At 35.4% G+C, this 24,992-nt stretch overlaps 5 protein-coding genes across 8 annotated transcripts in view; 2 read left to right on the forward strand and 3 right to left on the reverse strand.

Moving 5' to 3' along the window:
• LOC123312367 (plexin domain-containing protein 2) overlaps positions 1-24,992 on the reverse strand; it is a 105,046-nt gene that overhangs the window by 67,038 nt on the left and 13,016 nt on the right. For 2 of the 3 annotated variants that reach the window (XM_044896754.1, XR_006537614.1), the window contains exons 3-6: positions 18,782-18,853; positions 7,325-7,615; positions 4,129-4,260; positions 3,883-4,075 (exon numbers count right to left, since the gene is read on the reverse strand). In XM_044896754.1, the coding sequence (XP_044752689.1) occupies positions 3,883-4,075; positions 4,129-4,260; positions 7,325-7,615; positions 18,782-18,853 (688 nt within the window). The remainder of the gene's footprint in view (positions 1-3,882; positions 4,076-4,128; positions 4,261-7,324; positions 7,616-18,781; positions 18,854-24,992) is intronic. The other variant, XM_044896755.1, reaches the window with a different exon arrangement.
• Positions 10,313-12,406, reverse strand: LOC123312368. 2 transcript variants are annotated; one of them, XM_044896758.1, is made up of 3 exons: positions 11,788-12,406; positions 10,783-11,705; positions 10,313-10,428 (listed from the first exon to the last, which is right to left on the reverse strand). In XM_044896758.1, exons 2-3 carry the CDS (start codon positions 11,678-11,680, stop codon positions 10,382-10,384), a joined length of 945 nt encoding a protein of 314 aa, XP_044752693.1. In that variant the 5' UTR covers positions 11,681-11,705; positions 11,788-12,406; the 3' UTR covers positions 10,313-10,381. The 2 variants fall into 2 exon arrangements, with proteins under 2 accessions (XP_044752693.1, XP_044752692.1); XM_044896757.1 differs by having other exon boundaries at positions 10,783-12,406.
• On the reverse strand, positions 12,856-14,466 carry LOC123312370. The gene is made up of 2 exons (XM_044896760.1): positions 13,709-14,466; positions 12,856-13,354 (listed from the first exon to the last, which is right to left on the reverse strand). The coding sequence occupies exons 1-2, from the start codon at positions 14,388-14,390 to the stop codon at positions 13,308-13,310; spliced, it is 729 nt and encodes a 242-aa protein (XP_044752695.1). The 5' UTR covers positions 14,391-14,466; the 3' UTR covers positions 12,856-13,307.
• LOC123312372 lies at positions 15,603-16,431 on the forward strand. The gene is made up of 2 exons (XM_044896763.1): positions 15,603-16,221; positions 16,304-16,431. The coding sequence occupies exons 1-2, from the start codon at positions 15,675-15,677 to the stop codon at positions 16,327-16,329; spliced, it is 573 nt and encodes a 190-aa protein (XP_044752698.1). The 5' UTR covers positions 15,603-15,674; the 3' UTR covers positions 16,330-16,431.
• LOC123312369 lies at positions 23,116-24,698 on the forward strand. Its single transcript, XM_044896759.1, has 4 exons — positions 23,116-23,464; positions 23,519-23,652; positions 23,745-24,153; positions 24,282-24,698. The coding sequence occupies exons 1-4, from the start codon at positions 23,297-23,299 to the stop codon at positions 24,609-24,611; spliced, it is 1,041 nt and encodes a 346-aa protein (XP_044752694.1). The 5' UTR covers positions 23,116-23,296; the 3' UTR covers positions 24,612-24,698.

Raw genomic sequence — 24,992 nt, forward strand, 5'->3', positions numbered from 1 at the left:
AACGTATTCAACCTTTAGCCAAAGAACATTAACTCTCCTCAAGCTACGTGTCAATAATTCAATTTTCTTTCATAGAAAAAAAAAATTAAATAAAAACTGATCTCTTGTATTCTCCATGCAAATAACTAGATTTGGTATACCTTCAATCAGTTTGTATAATAGTTATTTAATCAACTAGGATATTAATGAAAGCGATTAATGATTGAGATATTTTAATGTTCGAGATCATTAATCGCTCAATTAATAAACGAGTTGATTACAAGATTTTTCCGTCGACCACATTTTGAATTGAATGTGAATTCTTGATCGCAAAAATTTTCTATCGATACCTACAGCGGGTTTCATAAAACTCTTACTGCCCGATCAACGGTTTGACAGTCACTGAAACTTTTTCATTCCTACATATAATATATTGAACAAGAAGCAATTTAGAATCATTGAATAGATGTATATAGATCATAATATGATTCGAGAATTGAATTCCGAATTCTTATGGCTGAATTATTGATTGAAAACAAATTGACGTTTATCTGTCAATCAAGCGTTGATTCCCCGATCGACCTTTATGAAACCGGGGGATAGTCAAATTTGACACCTTATAAATTTTCTATGTTCATATCGGATGTTGATATTTATGCGGCCAATCGAACACATAGACATAGAGACATGGACTGAGCAATGTCAGCATGAAAATGTCTTTTTTATAGAAAGAGAGTAAAGATCGTCGGGCATTTACCTGTCTCGTTTTTGTTCACATAGGGGTGAGTGTGGACCAATCAAAATTCTAGAAAAAGACCCGTCGTGCGTTTCTCTCTGTCACTTTTTTTGACCGTATTTCATGCATAGAAGGTAAGGGAAGGCACAGTCCATGTCTATATGTCTATGATCGAACAATTCGAGAAGTTCATAGAGGTCATATTCGAGTTGTGACATTTTGAGTAAATCACATTGATATCGTTCCCTATAATATCTGTTAAAGAATGTGTGGAGCTGGTGGAAGCTGGAGTTGTAGTACATAGACATAGTGATTACACTCTAACCATCATAATTTTTCCGCAACCTTCACAATTCATCTCTCATTCATCTCAATTCACCCGCTACATTGTGACAAAATACATAATTACTGAGACTTTTATCTATAACAGACAACATAGCGCAGATTTAAAACCCAAAAATGTTTTGACAAGCTTCATAACCCCACATTTTCGTACTATACAGAGTGGAATGTGTCAAATTTCCATGGCCAAGCGAGCGCCTAAATAAAAGTGAATGGAGTATACGTGCAATATGCGCCAATGGCTCCCTTATGCTTCGCTAGGCTACGCTACTCTCAATATGCGGGCACCGTTCAGACACAGCACAGGATTAGTTTTCCTGTGTAGTTACTACGTACTACAGTAGGCTTCTTGCCCCTGAGCTGTTCTCAAATAAAACGGTTATTAGTACACCAACACCGCGCAGAAAGTTGGACGATCAGCTGTTAAGCAAAATGACAAGTGACAAGACCTGATTCGCGGTTCTTCGGATTATTTGTTTTGAGTTCGACTTTAAAATCGTTGATTAGGTATAAGTTTTACTATTTTATCGGAAGTTATTGCCATATATTTGATTGAAAAACTTGGTTTATCCTCTCTTTGCTAAGGAGAGCACAAATATACAAAATACCGGATATGTCTGTACATATGAAGCTTGAAAAAATTAAAAAATTATTTAACAATAATTTCATCTGCTAAAATTTCGTTGATAATCCTCTTGGGTAAATGTATAGAGAGTACTGATTTTACCAAAATTTCATTCAAGTACGTGAAATATCAACATATTTGAAATGAAATGCTATATTTTCACTGTTCGGCGCTACCAAACTGAAGCTTATCGCTTATTCGATGCATTCATGAGAAAAATCATTACTTCACTCTTCAAACCTGAAAGAACGAATATCTTCACTCAAAATCATTCAGTTCTAATTTCATCTAACATTGATTCTTTATTCATTTATTCAATAAACAAAGTAACTGAAAACTTTAATTGACGAAAAAATTCTCAGGTGGTCCAAAAAGCATATAACAGACTTTTTATAGTATTAATCCACAAATTTCAACAATACTAGTTTTCTAATATTTGACGGCATATGCAAACATAACCAAAAAGTTTGTTTACGGGCTACAAGCCCTCGACGTGCGCCAGCATTTGGTTTGGCTACAAGAGGGTACAGCGGAAGGGAAGGCAAGCTGCTCCGGTGCTTCTCACCCCCAAAAAAAATGAACGCGTCGGCGCTCGAGATGCATCGGAGCTGCCCAGGAGCTGCTCAAACGGTCAAAAAGAAAGCAGTATTTAATTGAATCTGTTTTAAAATTTTCTACTAGGTTAGTCTCTGCTGAGCTGTCCTCAATGTGCGGCTAGCCTTGGGCCCTTACTCACTTACGGTGCTGAAACGAGAGCAGAAATAGCGCAAAGGGGAAAATGAGAACGAAAATATTGGAACAGACAGAATACGCAACGCGGACAACCTGCAGGAGTTAGAAGTACAGAATATTATCAGATGGATGAGAGCAAGGTGCCGCTATTGAATAGAACACGTACAACAGATGGATCCAGTTCGAATTGCTACGTGGGTTGAAACACAGAAACGAGACAACCAATTGATAAGCCACCAAAAGGTTGGTATGACAGCTGAACATCAATGTAAAAAGAAGGCAGAATTGAGAAGACTTCGCCTTATTTGATGAAGAAGAAATAGAAATCAAGAGAAGAATAAAAAATATTTATCGGCAACAAAATTGCGGTAACTCATTTATTGTATTATATATACTACTTCGTTCACCAAATGTAATGGGAAGTGAGTTACGCTTATTCTTCTGATCAATCAGCATATTTCCCAGGTTAAAATGATATAATTCTTGCTTGGACAAATTTCAGTGACAATGATAACATTAGCGCATTATGAAAACTTTTCCTTATCTATATCTTTTCTACTAGGCCGAATCGGAAAAAATTTTTCAGACCAAAAGTATTCCTCTTGACCTCAAAAATGTGCTCTCAAAATATATGTACATCTTGAAGACTCACCCTGTACATAAGGGGTGGCCAACCAGTCGATGAGGCAGTTTCTATGTTTTTCATGTGGTTTTATTTTTGTATATTAAATTTTTATTCTATTTAAATTTGTATTCTATGTATTCGAATTTTTTTTTTCAATAAACGTACATATTCGTCCATTCAACTATAGTGTTTTTTAGTTAATCATTGTCCAATTTATAAATTTCAGGATGGTTTTAGAGCTATACATGCAGTTTCCGAATCTTTTTTGAATTGGGTTGTCAATTTTAGGTCAATCTGACATATTGAATCTAATTTTATTATTTTACGTTTTTCTGCTTTTGTTTTCTCTTTATTTCAGATAAAAGTTTCTGGTATCTTGGAGAAGACTTTCTGGATTTTCCTTTTTGTTGGAGAAAGAATCAATTTTTGCAGTGCGAGATGCCCTTCAATATGGAATATTTCAGCTTATTTCGTGAACAATTACAATCCACTACACTCACGGGGAGAAAGGTTTTTTTTACTGAGGTTTTTCCCTAAGCTCTTGTATCATACACCAATTTGTATGGTACCCCGTTACGCTAACCTCTGCTAAAACTGTATCTCATACACATGCTATAATTATTGTTTGCTGTTCAAGATTGTAATGCTCTATATCAAAAGAATATATATATATATATATATATATTTGGAATTTTGACTATTTTATAACTGGTAGATCTCGGGTTTCCTCAGTAAATTATTGATTCTGAGTCTCATCAAGTTGGCCGACCCTGCTATAGGTGATGAATTTATTATAACTAAAATCAACATTTGGTAGCTATTTCATTTCATGTACCTACATACCATTATCCAAATAACGGACGAAGCTATTATTTGTTAGACTGGTGTCAAAATTGGCCATTAGAGGGGCAATATATTGTGTAGCTGCTAACCAGGCATGTACATAGTCCCCGGTGTACAGAAAACCACCAGTAGCTATGGTTATATTTCTTATGATGTGACCATAAAAGGGAAAGTCAAAGGATAGAGTAACCGTCTGAAAAAACCAATGAGTTAAATGATTGTAGAATGAAAAAATAGAATACTCACAGCTGCCCTTCTATGAGCAGAAGACAAAAGCTTGTGTGTCGTTGAGTTTTCAAATTGGGTCAAATTCACCCAATAGAATCTGGCCACACGTTGATCGGTTATCAAAGTACTATTGTAGTAATAGTTACTTTCCTGAAAATGAGAAATGGAATTTTAGGTAGCAGAACGTACCAGTTACACAATGAAAACTTTCCACTCGGTAATAAACCGATTTTAAAGAGCGTTAGCACTAACAGCCAGTTTTATAATTAATTTAAAAGTCCCTGCTGAAACTGCACTTACTTTTGTAAATTTAACTTTTTTATTTTATTCTCCAATGTGAAATATATATATTCTATTTCATTCAAACCAGATTCACCGACTTTTACTTTGAATACATCCGATTTTGCACACAAATTTTCATCGAAAAATAAAATACTCCTAGTTTCTGCAATGGCTGAACATCCAAAGCAAACTGTCTTTGTGAATCCACGAGTTTTGCAGGTATCAAATCACCTAGTCAAGAACCTCAAGAGAGAACCGGCCTGTATTATGCAAAAAGTACGATGAAGATAATCGGTATCTAAAATGAACATAAACATACAAAATCTGTTTTGGTCGTGATGAAATGATTGGAAATGGCTTCTTCACGGAAATTCAAACTATGTACTACGATTCAAAAGGTAATCCAATACAAAATACACTACTATTAACACTTTTCACAATAATGTATCACAAAACGAAAAAACCGAAAAGTCACAAAATTTCAGTTTTACACTAATTGTAAAGCTACATTCACAATCAATTCACGAGCCGAAGTGCACTTCAGCACGGAAGCTTAGCAGATGGCGTTCTCCGTTACCATTCACAATGAAATTCAAGACAAAATTTCTTGCAAGTTGCAAACTATCACTTCGGTAAGGAATTTCGTGCCGGCTATAGATGATGCTGATGCTTATGTTTTGATCAGTTACATTTTTGATTCATTTGAGTATTTGGTTCCAAGATTATTGCGAATGGTAAATTTCGTGCCGAAGTCCACTTCGGCCCGCGAATTGATCGTGAATGCAGCTTTAGCCAACAACCTCACGTTGTTTAATCGTGAACCAGGCTCCCCTCAAAGACGGCTGCGGTTGAATACAATACAGAGACGGACATGGAACTACATAGTTAATGTTACCATAACGTGCAAATTGTCACTGATTGAAGAAATGATCAAGGGGTATTATACTATACACAATCATCAAATAAAGAATGGAGAATTTAGGTTTTGAAGATTCGTTCTGCTGGTTCATTCTTATTTGATTATTTTTGGTATCTTTGGATGAAGTATCTTAATTTATTTTTTTCTGGAAATTTATGAAAGAAATTTCCTTTTTCGTTTCCAAGTGGAATATGGTTGAGTTTTTCAAATTAACCATATTTTTCATTAAATATCCTTGAAATCCACATATCAATAGGAGATCAGTTGCGAGAGAAAAATGTCATTTGAATATGAATGTGGAGTAATTGCCTATCAAGTTCTTTGAAAGATCTTGCCAATTAACTTGTTCAGACTACTTATGACTTAATTATAGAATCGCATATGGTAATTGAAAGACAGATACAAAAATACCGGTTATTCAGCATATTGGTCTAAAATAATCGAAGCATCATCAGACAATTCAAATGAATTACATAGTTTTTTTAGATACCCTCCACTCAAATTCAATCCTATAATAGTCCCTTTAATTTTGAAGCTTCTTTTTATTTCATTTTTAGTAGCAGTTCGAACTTCGAATTTGATTATGAAACTGGTCGTCCCAGATTTTTCAAAGCTTCTTGCTTACTAACCAGTAATCATATCACTGAAATAGATGTTTAATTCAATTGTTCTAAGAAATGGCCTAAAGCTCAGTCATCCCGAAACGTAATCAAGTGCTCTTCTATAAGATCGAAGCAAATAAGCGCCATATCTACATTGAAATTATTTTAAGTAAAGTTTGTGAAGTAATCTATGGAGATACTACAACTCTTTGAAGAAGAAAGCTACATTTTTCGAGTGACATACGCTATTTTCGATTGAGAGTCATATTTATATTCATTGTTGAATAACACTATTGGTCCGTCAATTCTGTAAACATAACATAGATGAATTCAACCCATATGGTCCCATTGTACTCATTTGAGTACAGTTGATCACCTACAGGTATAATGTCCCTCTGATGTATAATGAGCGAGTCTAGAAGGTTTTCAAACAGGGGTAGCTGAACCTCGAACTCATGAAACATATTTTGTACAGCCAACATTTTTTTCAATTGTCTGTGATAGTTTGTGTCCACTTTTTTGTATTATATATCACATTCAAGTTCAGTGAAACTTCTCTTGATATCAGCAAAAAACGAAAAACAATTACGATGTCGGCAATGCCATCTTCGATCAATGCAATGTTATCCTTTGTATTGAGCGCGACTGTTTCATAAAGTATCACAATGTTTAACTAATAAACCATATTATATAATATGTATACCATACATGTGTAATAAAATGAAATTTCACATAATATCATTTGTATTGTCTGAGACCTCACGAGTGCCCAGTGTACTCGTTTGAGTGCATATTTTTTTCCGAAATCGCTTCGAAAATGAGTCTGTTGTGTCTCACTCATCTCATTCCATCAGTATATAGTGAAATTTATCGAAATAAAGAGAAAAAAATGTGTGGGACCATATGGGTTAAGTAGAATTTTCGGATTATTGAAACGCAGATCAAGAAATCGAAGTTTGATAACTAACCTGGTTGAGCCTGTCGGTGGGCCTCGACGATGCTTCGAAAATAGCTGGCAATTGGGATGGTAGTCGAAAGGGAACAGCTACTTCTCATTCCCAGCTGACGGTAAAATATGATTCTGGTTTGTTTTTCTTTTTCACTATATTCAAATTTCGTGAACTGTGCTCGTGCAAATCGCACAATTGTTAAGCGGAATTTTAAAGGCGAATAACAGAAGCGGAATTTTATAAGCCTAGATTTTTCTAGAGGAAAGCTCACACAATTAATACGTGTATCTCGAATATCTGGATTGCCCTTTCGTTTTCAATCCCCCTGTATGAAATTGACGAATAAAATTCGTATCCACATTTTTGTACCCAACCTTAACACGGTTTTTCAACGAGATAGAGTTGCTCATCCTCAAATTCCCCTTATGGTAATGGAATGGAGAAAAAAAGAATACACTTACGGTTATGGTTTCATTTGTGATGTTATGTCGTGCAAGAGTATTGTTCAGTTCCTTCTCGGTAAATTTGGATATGGAAATATTACTAATAACATCGTCGAAATTTTGTTTTCCACTTTTATTACTGGCTACATCATGTGACGGTGGATATGGAGTGAGTAGCACAGGTTTATCTGTTGTTGACGGATAATTCTTTCTTTGTCCCGTTCCATTCACGCCAATGAGTTTTGTTTGATCTGGCGGGGCTCTTGTTGTTTTATTGAATAGAAGTGGCATGGGCAACTTTGTTTCTGTCTGAAAAAAATATTCATAAATTGATATGTTATATTTGAAATATCCGTTTTCGAAACATTAATATTCAATGATATAAAATAATTTTGTCAAAGCAGCTGTGTCTGACGGAAAATGACGCAAAAAACTAGAAATAGGCCAGGTGGTGCTGTGAAGCAGTAAAGAATACAGTGGAACCTCGATATAACAAATCGGAAGGGAACAAGTGAAAATTCGTAACATCAAGCAATTCGTTAAACTAAGGTTTGTTATATTGAGGTGAGATTGGTCTAAAATTTGTTATATCGAGGTTCCACTGTAGTTTTATTCACCTCAACATTACGTACTCGACTTGTTTTAGCGAACAACTTCTACTTATAAATGAGAACACATTTTTATCAAATCTATGTACATATTTTCTACTTGAAATTGCAGTCAATATGCTTGGGTTAATCCCGAACTTATTAGCTATGTCTAATTATACATAATTAATAATGTTTCGCTTTTCTACGACTGATAAAAAAAAAACATCTTTTACGTTTCTCAGCCATTACAACTAGACGAGCAGTACCTTTCATACCTTACTTGCCAACAAACAACTTTGACTGTTTTACGAAAAGAAACGTGTTGAAGACTGCCGCAACTGAATCACATACTATGGGAATGAGGGTAACTTATTGGTGGGAACGTTATACGAGTACAGAGGTTTTGAGTTGACAAAATTCATTAATTAGAGGTATTTACACTTTTCTCTGATAGTTGAAAATTCGTTATAAAGAGGTTGTTCGTAAAAAATTTTCGTAATGTAAAGGTTTAATTTACATTGCCTCTTATGGACAATTCAAGGGGATTAGGAAAAAATTCGTTAAATCGAGGAAATCGTTATATGGAGGTTCGTTATATTAAGGTTGCACTGTATAAGGATAGAAGATGTTATGATTGTGCTGTCGCCTTTTTCGAATAGAACATTTATATGGAACATCTTTATGAATATTATTCATATTTCATTGATTAATTCATGGTGGGTAAACTTGTTGTTGTTTCCTGTTTCCTTAAAGAAGCGTGCTTGAGAGAACTTTTATACAATTATTGAGCATTTATAATTTTTTTTTACCGAAAAAATCAAAAAGTAAATTTGCTAGTGTCAACTTTAAAACGTGAAATTTCTCATTTTCGAACTGTCAATGAGCGATAACTATATATAGTCCATTCAAGAATGATTGACATCCCAGTAGGTCTTGAAAGTCCAGGCGCAGCTTAAGCTGCGCCTGGACCAAATATTAATATTTGGTCACAAAAGATTACTAAAAATTTCTTTACTTTCAGTCACATTATGGGAATATATTAATATAACCTAAAAAAAAAATCTTTAAACGACAGAAGATCACACAGAAACTGGGCGCATAGTCCTGAGGCTGAGCCCATATTCAACTTCCCCTCAAGTAGAGGGCCGTCATTTGAGACGGAGATTGCTTGAGAAAGAAGAAGAAGAAGAAATAACCTAAAGAAGTATATGAAAATAAGAAATATTCAAATTTGCAGCATATTTATAAGCATTCAAAATTGACACAACTATGTTTTCAATTCGTACGATTAAATTAAGAACATAAACAGCTGTACAAAATTCAAATAACCGTCGGTAAGTGCATAGATTCACATATAATAAATCTATAGATCAATGTTTATTCACAATACCAACCTAACCTGAATTCCGCAACACAAAATGTGAACTCAAGGAGATATATCTATATCTCCTTGTGTGAACTTATGGGCTATTACCAACTTTAATTCGATTTTCCACAGCCACCCGAGATGTCAATCATTCTTGAATGGACTATACCTATACTGTATTCACATTTATTTTAGCAGTTGGTCGGCCATGAAATAATTTTCTCAAGTTTTTGTAACTAGAACGGTGTAAGATTGGCACTCATGAAATGTCGTTAATGTCATAACGCCGTTGCAACAAATAATCATAGATTAAATGAACAGATAATAGATGGACCACTCGAAAAATACAGTGACTCTATCAAACACAGTGGCGACAATTGGAAATTTAGCAAGAATATGGCGGCTTAGAAGCACAGATTTCAATGCTATGATCTCTGATTCGGAATGCGGATTGGCTCACGTCACGTCACGTGACCAAATCCACCATATTCTTGCTAAAACGATGAAAAACGATACCACAATTGTTGCCGCTGTCTCGTTAGAGTCACTGTATCGAAAAACAAACTTCAGCGTAATCTGTTTTCACGGTACATGTACTAATTTTCGACGAAACCAAATAAAAATGGAATCTGTAAAGCTCATTTTTAATTTTCTTGCAATGATCAATGCAGACTATATTTGAAAATTTTTGAGTGAAACTCCGAGAAGGATTCGAATAAATTGATCATTGAGAAATTGCTCTAACGAATAATACGAATCTTTATCTGGATTTTTCTCTGATCCGAAGAATCGAAAAAAAATCAGTTCATAATTGAAAAATTTATTGCATTGTTCTTCAAACACGGATTCATTTTATAATTGAAATCAGCTTTTAAATTCACTTCATTCTACAATTACAAAACTTATTCATTACACAAAAAAAATTTCTCATTAACTACCATAATTCCTAATCAAAAAAACAATTCAATATTTATAGATAATATACGCATATTCTTTTGAATATCAGCAATAATTTTTTTTTAATATCAAACAATAAAGCATATCTGGTAATAGTCCATCGGTGGAGTTTTTAATAATGGTTACAAACAAACAAATGGTCTACTCCACTATATATTTAAATTATGCACTATGCATTTCGGCAAGGTAACTTGCCATCATCAGGTGCTCTAAAATCAAACAATTTGTCAAACAAATGAAAAGATCTTAAATTGAACAAATTATAACCTTCCGATGCAGTTGTTAAGACGCCAACGATGTAATATGAGCAAAATGGAATAAAAATAAACAAAATCATCAAGAAAACACACTAATAACGACATCTATGTTTAACAATTAAAATCAAATTAAACATATCCACAATCACATGTTCAACAAAAGGGGGAACATGCGAAAACACACGCATTAAAGAAAGAAAACCTAGATGTCGTCCCGTTCTTCGATATTGTCTAAAATTACAAAAATGAACAGTCCACGAACAAACAAAAACAATAAAATAATAAAACTCAGCAAAAATCAGGCACCTCGTATAGAATTGAAAAAAGTTGAACAGTCAAAGTTAATCTGCTCATTGACGCAGTTATATTCTTGAGACCTCAACGCTCTGTTGATTTCCAAGATCTCCAGAAGATCCAATTGAAGACTCTTCTCACAAACATGCAAAACTTTGACACCAGTTCTTGGATCGAAAGTGTGGCCTGACTCTAAGATGTGGTTGGCGAACTGTGATGGGGTGTTGACGATATCTTTATCTCTGTTTTTCTCTATATGTTTCAGATGTTCACCAACCCTTGTTTCTATTCTCCTCCCACTTTGACCTACGTAAGTGACATTGCATTGGGGTTGGGAGCAAAAAAGTTGGTAAACTCCAGACCTTTGTGTGATGGGTATTTTATCTTTAGTGTTGATTAGATGTTTAGCCAGGGTATTAACCGTCTTGAAGGTAATCAGAGTATTTTCTGTGTGAGCACTAAACAGTTTTGCGATGCTTACTGATATCTGTCCAAAAAACCTCAAGCTTCTATAGGTCTTCTGTTGAATTCCATCTGTGAGAGACTTATTCAGCTGCCTGTTCATGTGTCTTCGGTATATTCTCTCAATTGCGCGCTCAGGGTAACCATTTCCTTCTGCAATCTGTCTTATAATTGACAATTCCTTTTGAAAATTGGAGGGACTAAGAGGGATGTTGAACAATCTATGGAACATGGAATGAAATGAAGAGAATTTTTGACTGTACGGGTGGTTGGATGTGAAAGGTATTACGGAATCAGTAGTTGTTGGCTTCCGGAAAATATCAAAATTCAAACTGCAATTATCCCTCTCAATAATCAGATCTAAAAAAGGCAAACGGTCATTCACCTCCAGCTCGCACGTAAATTTGATGGAGGGGTGAAGACTATTCAACAAGTCGAGGAAACTCATCAGTTGACCATGGGTGCCCCTAAAAATGGCAAAAACATCATCGACATAACGGTACCACTTCAAGATGTGCTTAAGGAATAAACTTGTTCTAGACAAGTTTTGTTCAAATTTTGACATGAATGCTTCGGATAAAAACGGTGATATGCTGGAACCCATAGACAACCCATCAACTTGACAGTAATATTTATTCTCGAACTGAAAGAAATTCTGTTTAAGGACAAGGTCTAATAAAGTACACAAATCTAAAATTACATGAGTGTGAAGGCCAGATTTTTCAAAGAGTAATTGTCGTACTATCTCCAAACATTCATCTGGAGGAATACTAGGGAAAAGGTTAACGACATCAAAAGAAACGAGCATGCAATCCGAAGGAATAGTAAAGTTCACCAACCTAGAAGAAAGCTCTAACGAATTTTTAATCGAAAACGTGCTTTCAAACTTCAAACATGATGGGAGAAAGGTAGAAAACATGTGAGACAACTTGGAGGCCGGGGAACCTGTGAAGGATACAATAGGTCTGACCGGGCAATTGGGTTTATGGATTTTAGGTAAGCAATAAAGGAGTGGGGTTGTGGGGTTCATCGGGAGGATATTTTGTCTACTGGGGTTTAACAAGTGTGAAGCTTCTTGACAGGTTTTTAAAGTCAACTTCATCTTGGCTATGAATTTGTTGGTCGGGTTATACGGTAATTCGTGAAATTTGTTTTCATTAAGTAGATGGTAGACTTTCTCTTTATAATCCACCCTCGACATCAGAATAATGCAATTACCTTTATCTGCCTTTGTTATAATGAGTTCATTATCTATTACCTTCTTTTTTAAAGATTTCACCTTCCCAATCATGACATCTCGACCCCTTCTCGTGGTGGAACACTCACCAACCCGAAACTTGTTGAGTTTGCTAGTGATCTGGGCTCTTAAAGCGTTCGATTCTTCGACTGTCGTACTCTGAATGACCCTCTCGCAGTCAACCATCAGCTGTTCAATGCAAAAATCAGTTCTATGGTGGTAGAAATTGAACTTCAAGCCAAGGTTCAGCACCTGAACGTCACCCTCGGAAAGTGACACACTGCTCAAGTTAAGAAATCTAGGGTGGAACTGATGGGGTGGATCGTGTTGCCTGGATCTTCTATCTTCTGTCCTGGTAGACTGAGTGTAAATTAAATTGTCAATCTTCAAATTTAAGGACCTCTTGTGAACTCTACCCTTTCTCGAAACGTGCTCATCAATGTGCTTAAATAAACATGAAAATTCAGCATTATGCAGTCTCTTCGCCAACTCAAAGTAGAGAAACTTCAGCTTTTGTTCTAAGGAAGCCAAGGTTGAGTAGTGTCTTCTTATTTCATGTTGAATCCATAACTTTGTCGCCAATGAGACAGCTCTACGGGCGCTGCGTGAGCTAGATTTACAATTCAAGGTGACGTACTTTGGTGTCAGATTCATGTCCAAGCATCGGTGGTTGAACCAAATATTCTGGTGCAATATTCGTCTTCTGACGGAAAACTTACGAAACTGGCGGACTAAGTATGCTCGACTGGCATTTCTTAAAATCTGGTAATAGTCCATCGGTGGAGTTTTTAATAATGGTTACAAACAAACAAATGGTCTACTCCACTATATATTTAAATTATGCACTATGCATTTCGGCAAGGTAACTTGCCATCATCAGGTGCTCTAAAATCAAACAATTTGTCAAACAAATGAAAAGATCTTAAATTGAACAAATTATAACCTTCCGATGCAGTTGTTAAGACGCCAACGATGTAATATGAGCAAAATGGAATAAAAATAAACAAAATCATCAAGAAAACACACTAATAACGACATCTATGTTTAACAATTAAAATCAAATTAAACATATCCACAATCACATGTTCAACAAAAGGGGGAACATGCGAAAACACACGCATTAAAGAAAGAAAACCTAGATGTCGTCCCGTTCTTCGATATTGTCTAAAATTACAAAAATGAACAGTCCACGAATAAACAAAAACAATAAAATAATAAAACTCAGCAAAAATCAGGCACCTCGTATAGAATTGAAAAAAGTTGAACAGTCAAAGTTAATCTGCTCATTGACGCAGTTATATTCTTGAGACCTCAACGCTCTGTTGATTTCCAAGATCTCCAGAAGATCCAATTGAAGACCCTTCTCACAAACATGCAAAACTTTGACACCAGTTCTTGGATCGAAAGTGTGGCCTGACTCTAAGATGTGGTTGGCGAACTGTGATGGGGTGTTGACGATATCTTTATCTCTGTTTTTCTCTATATGTTTCAGATGTTCACCAACCCTTGTTTCTATTCTCCTCCCACTTTGACCTACGTAAGTGACATTGCATTGGGGTTGGGAGCAAAAAAGTTGGTAAACTCCAGACCTTTGTGTGATGGGTATTTTATCTTTAGTGTTGATTAGATGTTTAGCCAGGGTATTAACCGTCTTGAAGGTAATCAGAGTATTCTCTGTGTGAGCACTAAACAGTTTTGCGATGCTTACTGATATCTGTCCAAAAAACCTCAAGCTTCTATAGGTCTTCTGTTGAATTCCATCTGTGAGAGACTTATTCAGCTGCCTGTTCATGTGTCTTCGGTATATTCTCTCAATTGCGCGCTCAGGGTAACCATTTCCTTCTGCAATCTGTCTTATAATTGACAATTCCTTTTGAAAATTGGAGGGACTAAGAGGGATGTTGAACAATCTATGGAACATGGAATGAAATGAAGAGAATTTTTGACTGTACGGGTGGTTGGATGTGAAAGGTATTACGGAATCAGTAGTTGTTGGCTTCCGGAAAATGTCAAAATTCAAACTGCAATTATCCCTCTCAATAATCAGATCTAAAAAAGGCAAACGGTCATTCACCTCCAGCTCGCACGTAAATTTGATGGAGGGGTGAAGACTATTCAACAAGTCGAGGAAACTCATCAGTTGACCATGGGTGCCCCTAAAAATGGCAAAAACATCATCGACATAACGGTACCACTTCAAGATGTGCTTAAGGAATAAACTTGTTCTAGACAAGTTTTGTTCAAATTTTGACATGAATGCTTCGGATAAAAACGGTGATATGCTGGAACCCATAGACAACCCATCAACTTGACAGTAATATTTATTCTCGAACTGAAAGAAATTCTGTTTAAGGACAAGGTCTAATAAAGTACACAAATCTAAAATTACATGAGTGTGAAGGCCAGATTTTTCAAAGAGTAATTGTCGTACTATCTCCAAACATTCATCTGGAGGAATACTAGGGAAAAGGTTAACGACATCAAAAGAAACGAGCATGCAATCCGAAGGAATAGTAAAGTTCACCAACCTAGAAGAAAGCTCTAACGAATTTTTAATCGAAAACGTGCTTTCAAACTTCAAACATGATGGGAGAAAGGTAGAAAACATGTGAGACAACTTGGAGGCCGGGGAACCTGTGAAGGATACAATAGGTCTGACCGGGCAATTGGGTCCTTAAATTTGAAGATTGACAATTTAATTTACACTCAGTCTACCAGGACAGAAGATAGAAGATCCAGGCAACACGATCCACCCCATCAGTTCCACCCTAGATTTCTTAACTTGAGCAGTGTGTCACTTTCCGAGGGTGACGTTCAGGTGCTGAACCTTGGCTTGAAGTTCAATTTCTACCACCATAGAACTGATTTTTGCATTGAACAGCTGATGGTTGACTGCGAGAGGGTCATTCAGAGTACGACAGTCGAAGAATCGAACGCTTTAAGAGCCCAGATCACTAGCAAACTCAACAAGTTTCGGGTTGGTGAGTGTTCCACCACGAGAAGGGGTCGAGATGTCATGATTGGGAAGGTGAAATCTTTAAAAAAGAAGGTAATAGATAATGAACTCATTATAACAAAGGCAGATAAAGGTAATTGCATTATTCTGATGTCGAGGGTGGATTATAAAGAGAAAGTCTACCATCTACTTAATGAAAACAAATTTCACGAATTACCGTATAACCCGACCAACAAATTCATAGCCAAGATGAAGTTGACTTTAAAAACCTGTCAAGAAGCTTCACACTTGTTAAACCCCAGTAGACAAAATATCCTCCCGATGAACCCCACAACCCCACTCCTTTATTGCTTACCTAAAATCCATAAACCCAATTGCCCGGTCAGACCTATTGTATCCTTCACAGGTTCCCCGGCCTCCAAGTTGTCTCACATGTTTTCTACCTTTCTCCCATCATGTTTGAAGTTTGAAAGCACGTTTTCGATTAAAAATTCGTTAGAGCTTTCTTCTAGGTTGGTGAACTTTACTATTCCTTCGGATTGCATGCTCGTTTCTTTTGATGTCGTTAACCTTTTCCCTAGTATTCCTCCAGATGAATGTTTGGAGATAGTACGACAATTACTCTTTGAAAAATCTGGCCTTCACACTCATGTAATTTTAGATTTGTGTACTTTATTAGACCTTGTCCTTAAACAGAATTTCTTTCAGTTCGAGAATAAATATTACTGTCAAGTTGATGGGTTGTCTATGGGTTCCAGCATATCACCGTTTTTATCCGAAGCATTCATGTCAAAATTTGAACAAAACTTGTCTAGAACAAGTTTATTCCTTAAGCACATCTTGAAGTGGTACCGTTATGTCGATGATGTTTTTGCCATTTTTAGGGGCACCCATGGTCAACTGATGAGTTTCCTCGACTTGTTGAATAGTCTTCACCCCTCCATCAAATTTACGTGCGAGCTGGAGGTGAATGACCGTTTGCCTTTTTTAGATCTGATTATTGAGAGGGATAATTGCAGTTTGAATTTTGACATTTTCCGGAAGCCAACAACTACTGATTCCGTAATACCTTTCACATCCAACCACCCGTACAGTCAAAAATTCTCTTCATTTCATTCCATGTTCCATAGATTGTTCAACATCCCTCTTAGTCCCTCCAATTTTCAAAAGGAATTGTCAATTATAAGACAGATTGCAGAAGGAAATGGTTACCCTGAGCGCGCAATTGAGAGAATATACCGAAGACACATGAACAGGCAGCTGAATAAGTCTCTCACAGATGGAATTCAACAGAAGACCTATAGAAGCTTGAGGTTTTTTGGACAGATATCAGTAAGCATCGCAAAACTGTTTAGTGCTCACACAGAGAATACTCTGATTACCTTCAAGACGGTTAATACCCTGGCTAAACATCTAATCAACACTAAAGATAAAATACCCATCACACAAAGGTCTGGAGTTTACCAACTTTTTTGCTCCCAACCCCAATGCAATGTCACTTACGTAGGTCAAAGTGGGAGGAGAATAGAAACAAGGGTTGGTGAACATCTGAAACATATAGAGAAAAACAGAGATAAAGATATCGTCAACACCCCATCACAGTTCGCCAACCACATCTTAGAGTCAGGCCACACTTTCGATCCAAGAACTGGTGTCAAAGTTTTGCATGTTTGTGAGAAGGGTCTTCAATTGGATCTTCTGGAGATCTTGGAAATCAACAGAGCGTTGAGGTCTCAAGAATATAACTGCGTCAATGAGCAGATTAACTTTGACTGTTCAACTTTTTTCAATTCTATACGAGGTGCCTGATTTTTGCTGAGTTTTATTATTTTATTGTTTTTGTTTGTTCGTGGACTGTTCATTTTTGTAATTTTAGACAATATCGAAGAACGGGACGACATCTAGGTTTTCTTTCTTTAATGCGTGTGTTTTCGCATGTTCCCCCTTTTGTTGAACATGTGATTGTGGATATGTTTAATTTGATTTTAATTGTTAAACATAGATGTCGTTATTAGTGTGTTTTCTTGATGATTTTGTTTATTTTTATTCCATTTTGCTCATATTACATCGTTGGCGTCTTAACAACTGCATCGGAAGGTTATAATTTGTTCAATTTAAGATCTTTTCATTTGTTTGACAAATTGTTTGATTTTAGAGCACCTGATGATGGCAAGTTACCTTGCCGAAATGCATAGTGCATAATTTAAATATATAGTGGAGTAGACCATTTGTTTGTTTGTAACCAATAAAGCATATGTATGACATGAAAAAGTTTCAGTAGAGGTTGATGTAATGAGGTACCATACAATTCCGCGTATGATACAAGAGCTCAGAGAAGAAACCTCAGTGAGAAAACCCTGCCTCCTCGAGAGTATTGTAGGGCGATGTTCAATTTTACTTTGGGGAAGTAGCGAACATCCTATGGACTTGTTTAATAAAGGTTTCAAGATCTTTTGAATTCAATGTAATGTCGCATAATTACCTTCTTGCATAATACAATAATTATTGTTATTATATCAATGTATTAAGATGAACAGCCACAAATACGAGTCAGTTGTCCTGTTAATTGTTTATTCATGTGAAATTTTTGTTCAGAGGTGAAGTTCATCTTGAGTTGAAACTTCCTTCAATTCCCTTTACTTCCATTGATACAACATGATTTTTGTTGAAGAATTTAACATTTTTTGTAATTATCTGTTAATTCATTCGAGAGATACCCATTCCCAGCCACTACATCATACGCATTTTATCTTCGGGTTAATATTTTTGAAATCGACACCTGATGTAACCTAGTCAAACTTTAGCCAAAGAAGATAACGAACATTTCCTCTCCCCAAACTAGTGCATATTATGATATTATACTGATCTCTTGTATTTTCCATGCGAATAACTAGATTTGCAAGGCCTTCAATCAGTTTGTATAAACTTCAATTATGTTCGTCACATATTTTCCGAAGCGATTCGATTGTAATAAAATACGTATCTAATAACAGAAACTTTTACGTAGAACAGTCAACATAGCGTTGATTTTAAACCCAAAAATGTTCTGACAATCGTCATAACCCTACATTTTCGTACTATACAGAGTGAAACGTGTCAAATTTCCATGGTCAACCGACTGCAAAATAAAAGTGAATGGAGTATAATATAATATTATGGGATCTGTTATCGCTCATTATGTTATGATTGTTTTTGATCATTTGCCGGCAAAATTACGATTACGATTTCATTTCATTTTGAAGGCAAAATTAATCGATATTATTATGAAAGTTTGTTGCTTGGCCATTTCGCGACCTACATTTATATCAAAAATTGAATTCGGATCTGAAGATTGGATGAATAAACATACTACTTACAGTGTTGAGCTTTGGTGCATCTCTAGGAAAAATTTTAGGTGCCTCTACGACGTCCGACGGATTGGTTTTACTCTGAAAATTTTCAACAAATAAGTCATGTCATCTAAGATTGGTATTTTGATTTTTTTATTTCGAAATACTTTTGGGAAGTTTTCCACCTTTTGATAATTTCGTAAAGCAGATACCTGATTGGTCACGAAAACGTACACAGTTATTCTGCTTGATCACGTGTTCTCCCCTCATGCTGGTTTCACGCAGAGTTATAAGACCTAAATATGGAAGATATAATTGGCTGATGGCAATCACTTTCATTTCTATGAAACGGCAAGAAAATACCAGGAAAATTCGAGTAAGTAAAGTCTGCAATAGGAAATCGGGAGTACTGGGCACAGAAAACACCCTTAATTTACTTCATGGTACTGGGGCATAGACATAGAGACATGGACTGAACAATGTCAGCATGAAAATGTCTTTTTTATAGAAAGAGAGAAATGATCGTCGGGAATTTACCTGTCTCTTTTTTGTTCACATAGAGGTGAGTGTGGAGCAATCAAAATTCTGGAAAAAGACATTCCCGACGTGCGTTTCTCTCTGTCACTTTTTTTGACCGTATTTCATGCATAGATATAAAGGGAAGGCACAGTCCATGTCTATATGTCTATGTACTGGGGCTACTTCGTAATCGCCACACGTAAGATGTCTAAAACTCTAAAACTGATTCGATTTTGTTTTCAATTTCGTGGGGATATGGGATCAGTTTCGTTTTTTCCACTGTAGGTAGCGCTGTTTAGAATTTGACAGAGCACTGTCATTTGATATTTGAAAATAATTCCCTACGACGTACGAATATGTTGTATTTATAAGCGATTATTGGTGTGTGAAAATGTATCAGTTTCGAGAAGGGGGTGTAGAACATTCATTTATTCAACATGTCGTTCAGTAAGTTCAGTTTTCCATATGGACAATCAAGAGCTACAGCTAAGAATTCGGTGTTGTTGGAATTTGAAGCAGAACCAAATCAGATGAACGAACATTCGGGACCGATATTCCGATATAGCTAAGTTTTATGGAAACTTCAGCAATATTTCGAAGAAACTGTATTGGAAATACGTAATGTGAATTGTGAGCATGTATTGAAAATCAGAAATACATAAATCTATTCGAGTCTGTTACTTCAAATATTCTTCCTGAGTAGATATAGTGAAAATTTCCTTTCCGTCAACTGAATATATTGGATATTTGACCAATTAACTGTGTTTCATTAAAATCATATTGAATTGCTCCCCTCACGAATTCAAGTTGTCAAACGGAAATTATCTTGAAGAACAACAGTAAATCCTCATTCGAATCCTTATTCGATAGTGTTGAAATATTGACAGATTTGTTTTTACAACGAAAATTGAACTGGAAAGCACAAATATTCCTTAACAGCTGACAAAATGCACCAGTTCAAGTTCATGTTTTGAACTCGTTGGACGTTGATCGACATTCGATATCAACGCAAAACAAAATAAAACGAGAGAATATTATTGGTAGAACAAGGATATAACGAAGCAAATGACATGGTGGCGCCGCCACGAAACTGATCCCATATCCCCGATTTTCTGAAATGTAGATGCTTGCAAAAAGTGACAAGTGCACACACCAGTGTTTTAGACATCTTAGCCACACGCCACGCGCTTTGGCGCCACCTACCAACTCGTGAAAGTATCTTCTGTACTTCTGACTATTATGTCGTAATAATATAAACAACGTTTTCGCACAAAAGTTCAAGTTATGCTAAATTATCTAGTAGTAAAAATTTTATTAGCTTAAAGATACAAAGTTCTCAACATCAAAATTTACAATATGTTTCAACCATAGAACATAAATACAATGAATGGCCATTACAGTGCTACGAATGCATTTGTTGTAGTGCACACATTCAAATGTTTCTCTGCCTCTAGCGACACTAAGCAACTATCTCACTCCAGTCTTTGGAAAACAACAAACGAGCAAAGATTAATCTTTGGTTCCGAAGTTTCATCCGACATGTGGCCATCGGCATATAAATATTTGAGTTGTTTCTAGAATCAGGAATTTCAATGTAAATCTACTTCATAACTCAAACTATTGTCTATGCCAGGCCCATTTTTTTTTAGTCACGGAACCCTATTTGGGAAATTTTATGTGTTGGATCCTTTAGAAATTTAACCATTTTCATTTTCTACTTGAAAAGAACCAATTTTTTGCATGAAATAATTCAATTGCCTACTAAAAGCTTTAAAATATTTATCGTATAAATAAATTTGACGTGAACAGTTTTATCTCGTCTCGTACTACTGATTTCGTAAGCACCGAGTGGGAGAGTTAAGAGGGGAAAATCAGCTGATTTAGAGGTTTGGAAAATCTCCGTTTCTTCGAAAACCGTCGCACTTTCGTGTCCGCGTAAAATGCCAAACGAAAGACGAATAACCGGACCATAGGCAAGTACTACTTTCGACTCGGAAAACAGATAGAAAATACAAGAAAGAAGCTTCAGAAATTAGAGATTTTTCAACACGAATATAAACGCATCCAGCTTCACCCGGGGCTGTTGCCGTTTCTTATCACTCGAGTCGATAAAGTCCATTTTCGCACAACAGCCAAGGGAGATCAGCACATCAGCTGACATTAACGTAACCTATGTACCTAACTTCAGTCATCAACTGACCCAGATTTGTACTTTTATATTTCAGTTGGACCTAAAACTGCAATATTATGAACTTCAAGTCTTTCTTATTTTCACTGTCCAACAATTATTCCCCATGGCAGTTATGTACAGTAAGTTCAAAATGAGGATCTTTCAAAATTACTACATTGAGATTTAGAGGTTATGTTCAGTTTCGCACACAATAGAATTGACTTAGTTTATGAAGGAAGATATAGAAACATCTTGAGTAAGTAAAGGGTTTATGCACTCTCAGGTGGTTGTTTTCAGGTATCTATCTAAAAAAAATCTGTTCAAGAAAAATCTATCTAAGGAAAATTATTCAATGTTATGATATATTCTGTATCCTAAGATCTAAAATGCATTGATTTGATGTTGAAAATCACAGCTCATGGAATAATTAAGACTACTCTCTTGATGGAACTATATTTGTTTTAATACACTGAGAAAAATGAATTGAATAAACAGGATAATTGACATTCGAATCTTTGCAACACATAAACAGTTTGCGTACAATAAATAAAAATGGAATAAAATCTGAACAAACTACATCAATTATGGTAAATGATGGACCTTAAGTAGCTCAATAATTCAAATTTAGTCAAGCCAGATAAAATGTTTAGTTAGAACGAAGTCAAATGACCGTTTCATTCGCAATACATGAAAAGTTTGCGTACCCCAAGTAATTTGACTATTAAAAAATAAAGTTATTAAAATAGATAAATTGATTATTTGTGGTACACAAAAAATGAGTTTCATTTATATATATATAACATTTTCAGTCAATTAATAAATTCATTCAAAACAAGAAAATCTGTTTATTCGCGAAAGCGATCGAAAATGATCGATTGTGGCCGAATACCGTGCATGACTAGGGTTAGTGCCAGTCTGTGCCTGTCTTCGTGAAATTTGAATTTGCAACTGCTATCAACTGCTGCCCTGCTATCTCACTGCAACCGACATTCGCTAGGTGCTAGGTGGTCTGCTGCTCTGTTGGTCATTATCATTAGTTTTATTGGTCAATGCAGTTACAGTTTTTAGTGAGTTTAAGTACGTGATTTCTGATAAATGGAAATGGAGTATGAAAAATTACTCGCTGGCTGGGGGTTAGACTTCCTTTCAGAAAGTTTCAGAGGTAAGTGCGTATGTTTTCTGGTATTATTTAGGATAGGAGGATAATAAGTCGGACATCTAACATCTTTCAAGGGATTTGCCGCCAATATTACTGAATGCCGTTAGAATTATTCATTTTACAGCCCCCCTCATATTTTTGAATTTCAATGTTTTTTCGTAAATTGAGGATTGGGTACAAGACACAACCATTAGATTACCGAACCTTGCATTATAAAGGGTTGTACAACCTCATAATTAAAATTTATTTTCCATACAGGGCTGAAATTGAAACTGTAGTTCATATGGAAATCATTATGGAAAAAATAATTTCAAAATATCTGAGGCGGTATACACAACCTATATTCATACTAACCATTGCATTTTTTTCATTTCTTTTTCCTCAATTGGCCTCTAGAGTCTAGAGAGGTAATCCCATTTTCATTTTTACAGAAGAGGGTATAACAGACGAAAGTTTCGACTTATTGGACGATGATACTATAAAGGTGATGATTCCAAAGGCAGGCCCTCATTTTTAAAAAAAAGTTTGAAAGTCATGTAAATAAAAAATTGCAAAAAAGTCCTGAAACAACTGTTAGGAATTATAAGGTATAATATATTTGTTTCTTCAAACAATGAAAATTTTTTATAATCATCTTGGATTTTAGTATTTCGAAGAGACTGAGAGCACGTGTTCCACTGAAACCGCAAATTCTATGTTGATAATGAATCCAGATGAAGAATTGAAAGTGCTCCTAGAGTCGTTTGATGAGTTAGAAGATAATTTAAATCATAGTAAGAACTCATCGAAGAGAAAAGTTTCACTCACTGAAGATGAACCATTTAATAAAATGGCAAAAATTCCTAGCATTTTTTATCCATTGGTGAGTGTGGGTTCATGTTAGTGAGGGTTATTTATAAAACTTCTAATTTTTAAGGATATGGAATCAATTCTCAAGAAAACACCAGAAGGAAATGTCCTATTGTATAACAGGGCCAAATTAAACAATGATTATAGAAATAAACTTTCCAAAATATTAGTAAATGAATTGATATTTGCTACCGGGAAGAGGTAATTTATTAGTTTACTGTTTACATCCATTTCCCAATTTACTTCTTTTGTGTATTATTATGGTTCCTAAGAAAGCATTATATATGTTTCAGTATAAAAAGAGAGGCATTTGTAAAAGTGTGCGAAGAAATAGTACAGCTCTTTCCCAATGAAGTGACTGAAACATATTACATACCGTATGTTTCATCCAAACATGGATTAAGAAAACAAGCAGCAAGGGGGAAGTTATGGTCTCGTTACCTAAATGTAAGGGCTCTTTTAAGAATGACGTCTGATCCAAAAAAAATTGAATCTGAAGTTGAGGGAGAAAGAGAAGATTCAGATGAATTGAAAAATGATTTGATATTCTTGGAGAGTGCAGTGGAACCTTTTGTTAGAATTTTGGAATCATGGGAAAGAACTTTTGATTACAGACAAAATCTTTTCAAAGAACCAAGCTTTGAAATCGATAAAATTTTTAATAAGTTCCCATGTTTAAAAATGCCTTATGCCTTAGAATTGGTGAGTTAGCCTTAAAACTTTTTGTGTTTTCAACTAAGTAAATTTATAAACACTGCTTATTATCCTTCTCATCTTTCTCTTATTCATCGTTAGTTAATATAACAATTAAAATATTTTATTAATTTCAGTTTGAAGCAGACTTCAATCGGATATACCCTGAGAAAATTGATATTGTTTATTCAGAGGGCCCAAAAATATGTAGGGCAATCATTAAAGAAAGTGAAGAACGTAAGGTTTCACCATTCAAAGAAGATATAGAAGATACAAATAAAAAAGCTCTTTTTCTATTGCCATACATGTTTTCACCAGTAACCATCAAAAAAGGAAAGTCTAACTCTGGAATATATAGACCTACAAGAAAGGAAGTACAGGAAAGCTTTTTTGTACAAGCTGAGGTAAGAACAAAATGTAGTTTGGTCATACAATATGCAATTCATTCATTTGTTTCAGAATTTTGAAGAAATAGAAGATCTCATCTCCAAGAGATCAAAGTTGTTGGATCCTTTAGAAATACCAATTCAACCGTTTATGGCAGAGGTAGGGAATCATTTTTTCATTCACTTCTACGGAATGCAATATAAACTTGATTCGAGTTTGAGAAGTTTGGAGCTTTTATATAAAATCTACCACTCTCTTAACTTGGAGTACCCAGCCGAGTCAAAACATGTATGGCAAGTTATTCAAGATGCAATATTCAAAATGCCTATTAGTGGAAAGAGCAGCAACGTCGTTACCTTCCTTAATGATCTCAAAGTTCATACAGTATAATTTTAAATCTAAGTACTGATCTTAGTTTCAACGCAAAATAGTCATTTCCAGAGTTATATTATCTTCATTGC

This window comes from Coccinella septempunctata, chromosome 4 (genome assembly GCF_907165205.1).
Source record: "Coccinella septempunctata chromosome 4, icCocSept1.1, whole genome shotgun sequence".
NCBI classification, from domain to species: domain Eukaryota; kingdom Metazoa; phylum Arthropoda; class Insecta; order Coleoptera; family Coccinellidae; genus Coccinella; species Coccinella septempunctata.

What these genes read in the sequence shown, in the direction of transcription:
- LOC123312368 (XM_044896757.1), bottom strand. Translation starts at nt 12,334, where the DNA reads ATGAAGTTGACTTTAAAAACCTGTCAAGAAGCTTCACACTTGTTAAAC. An exon ending in TTTTTTCAATTCTATACGAG is followed by an intron (nt 10,429 to 10,782) that starts GTGCCTGATTTT and finishes GTTTGATTTTAG; the next exon opens with AGCACCTGATGATGGCAAGT.
- LOC123312372 (XM_044896763.1), top strand. Translation starts at nt 15,675, where the DNA reads ATGAAGTTGACTTTAAAAACCTGTCAAGAAGCTTCACACTTGTTAAAC. An exon ending in CGAAGCATTCATGTCAAAAT is followed by an intron (nt 16,222 to 16,303) that starts TTGAACAAAACT and finishes TGTTTTTGCCAT; the next exon opens with TTTTAGGGGCACCCATGGTC.
- LOC123312370 (XM_044896760.1), bottom strand. Translation starts at nt 14,390, where the DNA reads ATGTTCCATAGATTGTTCAACATCCCTCTTAGTCCCTCCAATTTTCAA. An exon ending in TTTTTTCAATTCTATACGAG is followed by an intron (nt 13,355 to 13,708) that starts GTGCCTGATTTT and finishes GTTTGATTTTAG; the next exon opens with AGCACCTGATGATGGCAAGT.
- LOC123312369 (XM_044896759.1), top strand. Translation starts at nt 23,297, where the DNA reads ATGTTGATAATGAATCCAGATGAAGAATTGAAAGTGCTCCTAGAGTCG. An exon ending in CTAGCATTTTTTATCCATTG is followed by an intron (nt 23,465 to 23,518) that starts GTGAGTGTGGGT and finishes CTAATTTTTAAG; the next exon opens with GATATGGAATCAATTCTCAA. An exon ending in ATATTTGCTACCGGGAAGAG is followed by an intron (nt 23,653 to 23,744) that starts GTAATTTATTAG and finishes TATATGTTTCAG; the next exon opens with TATAAAAAGAGAGGCATTTG.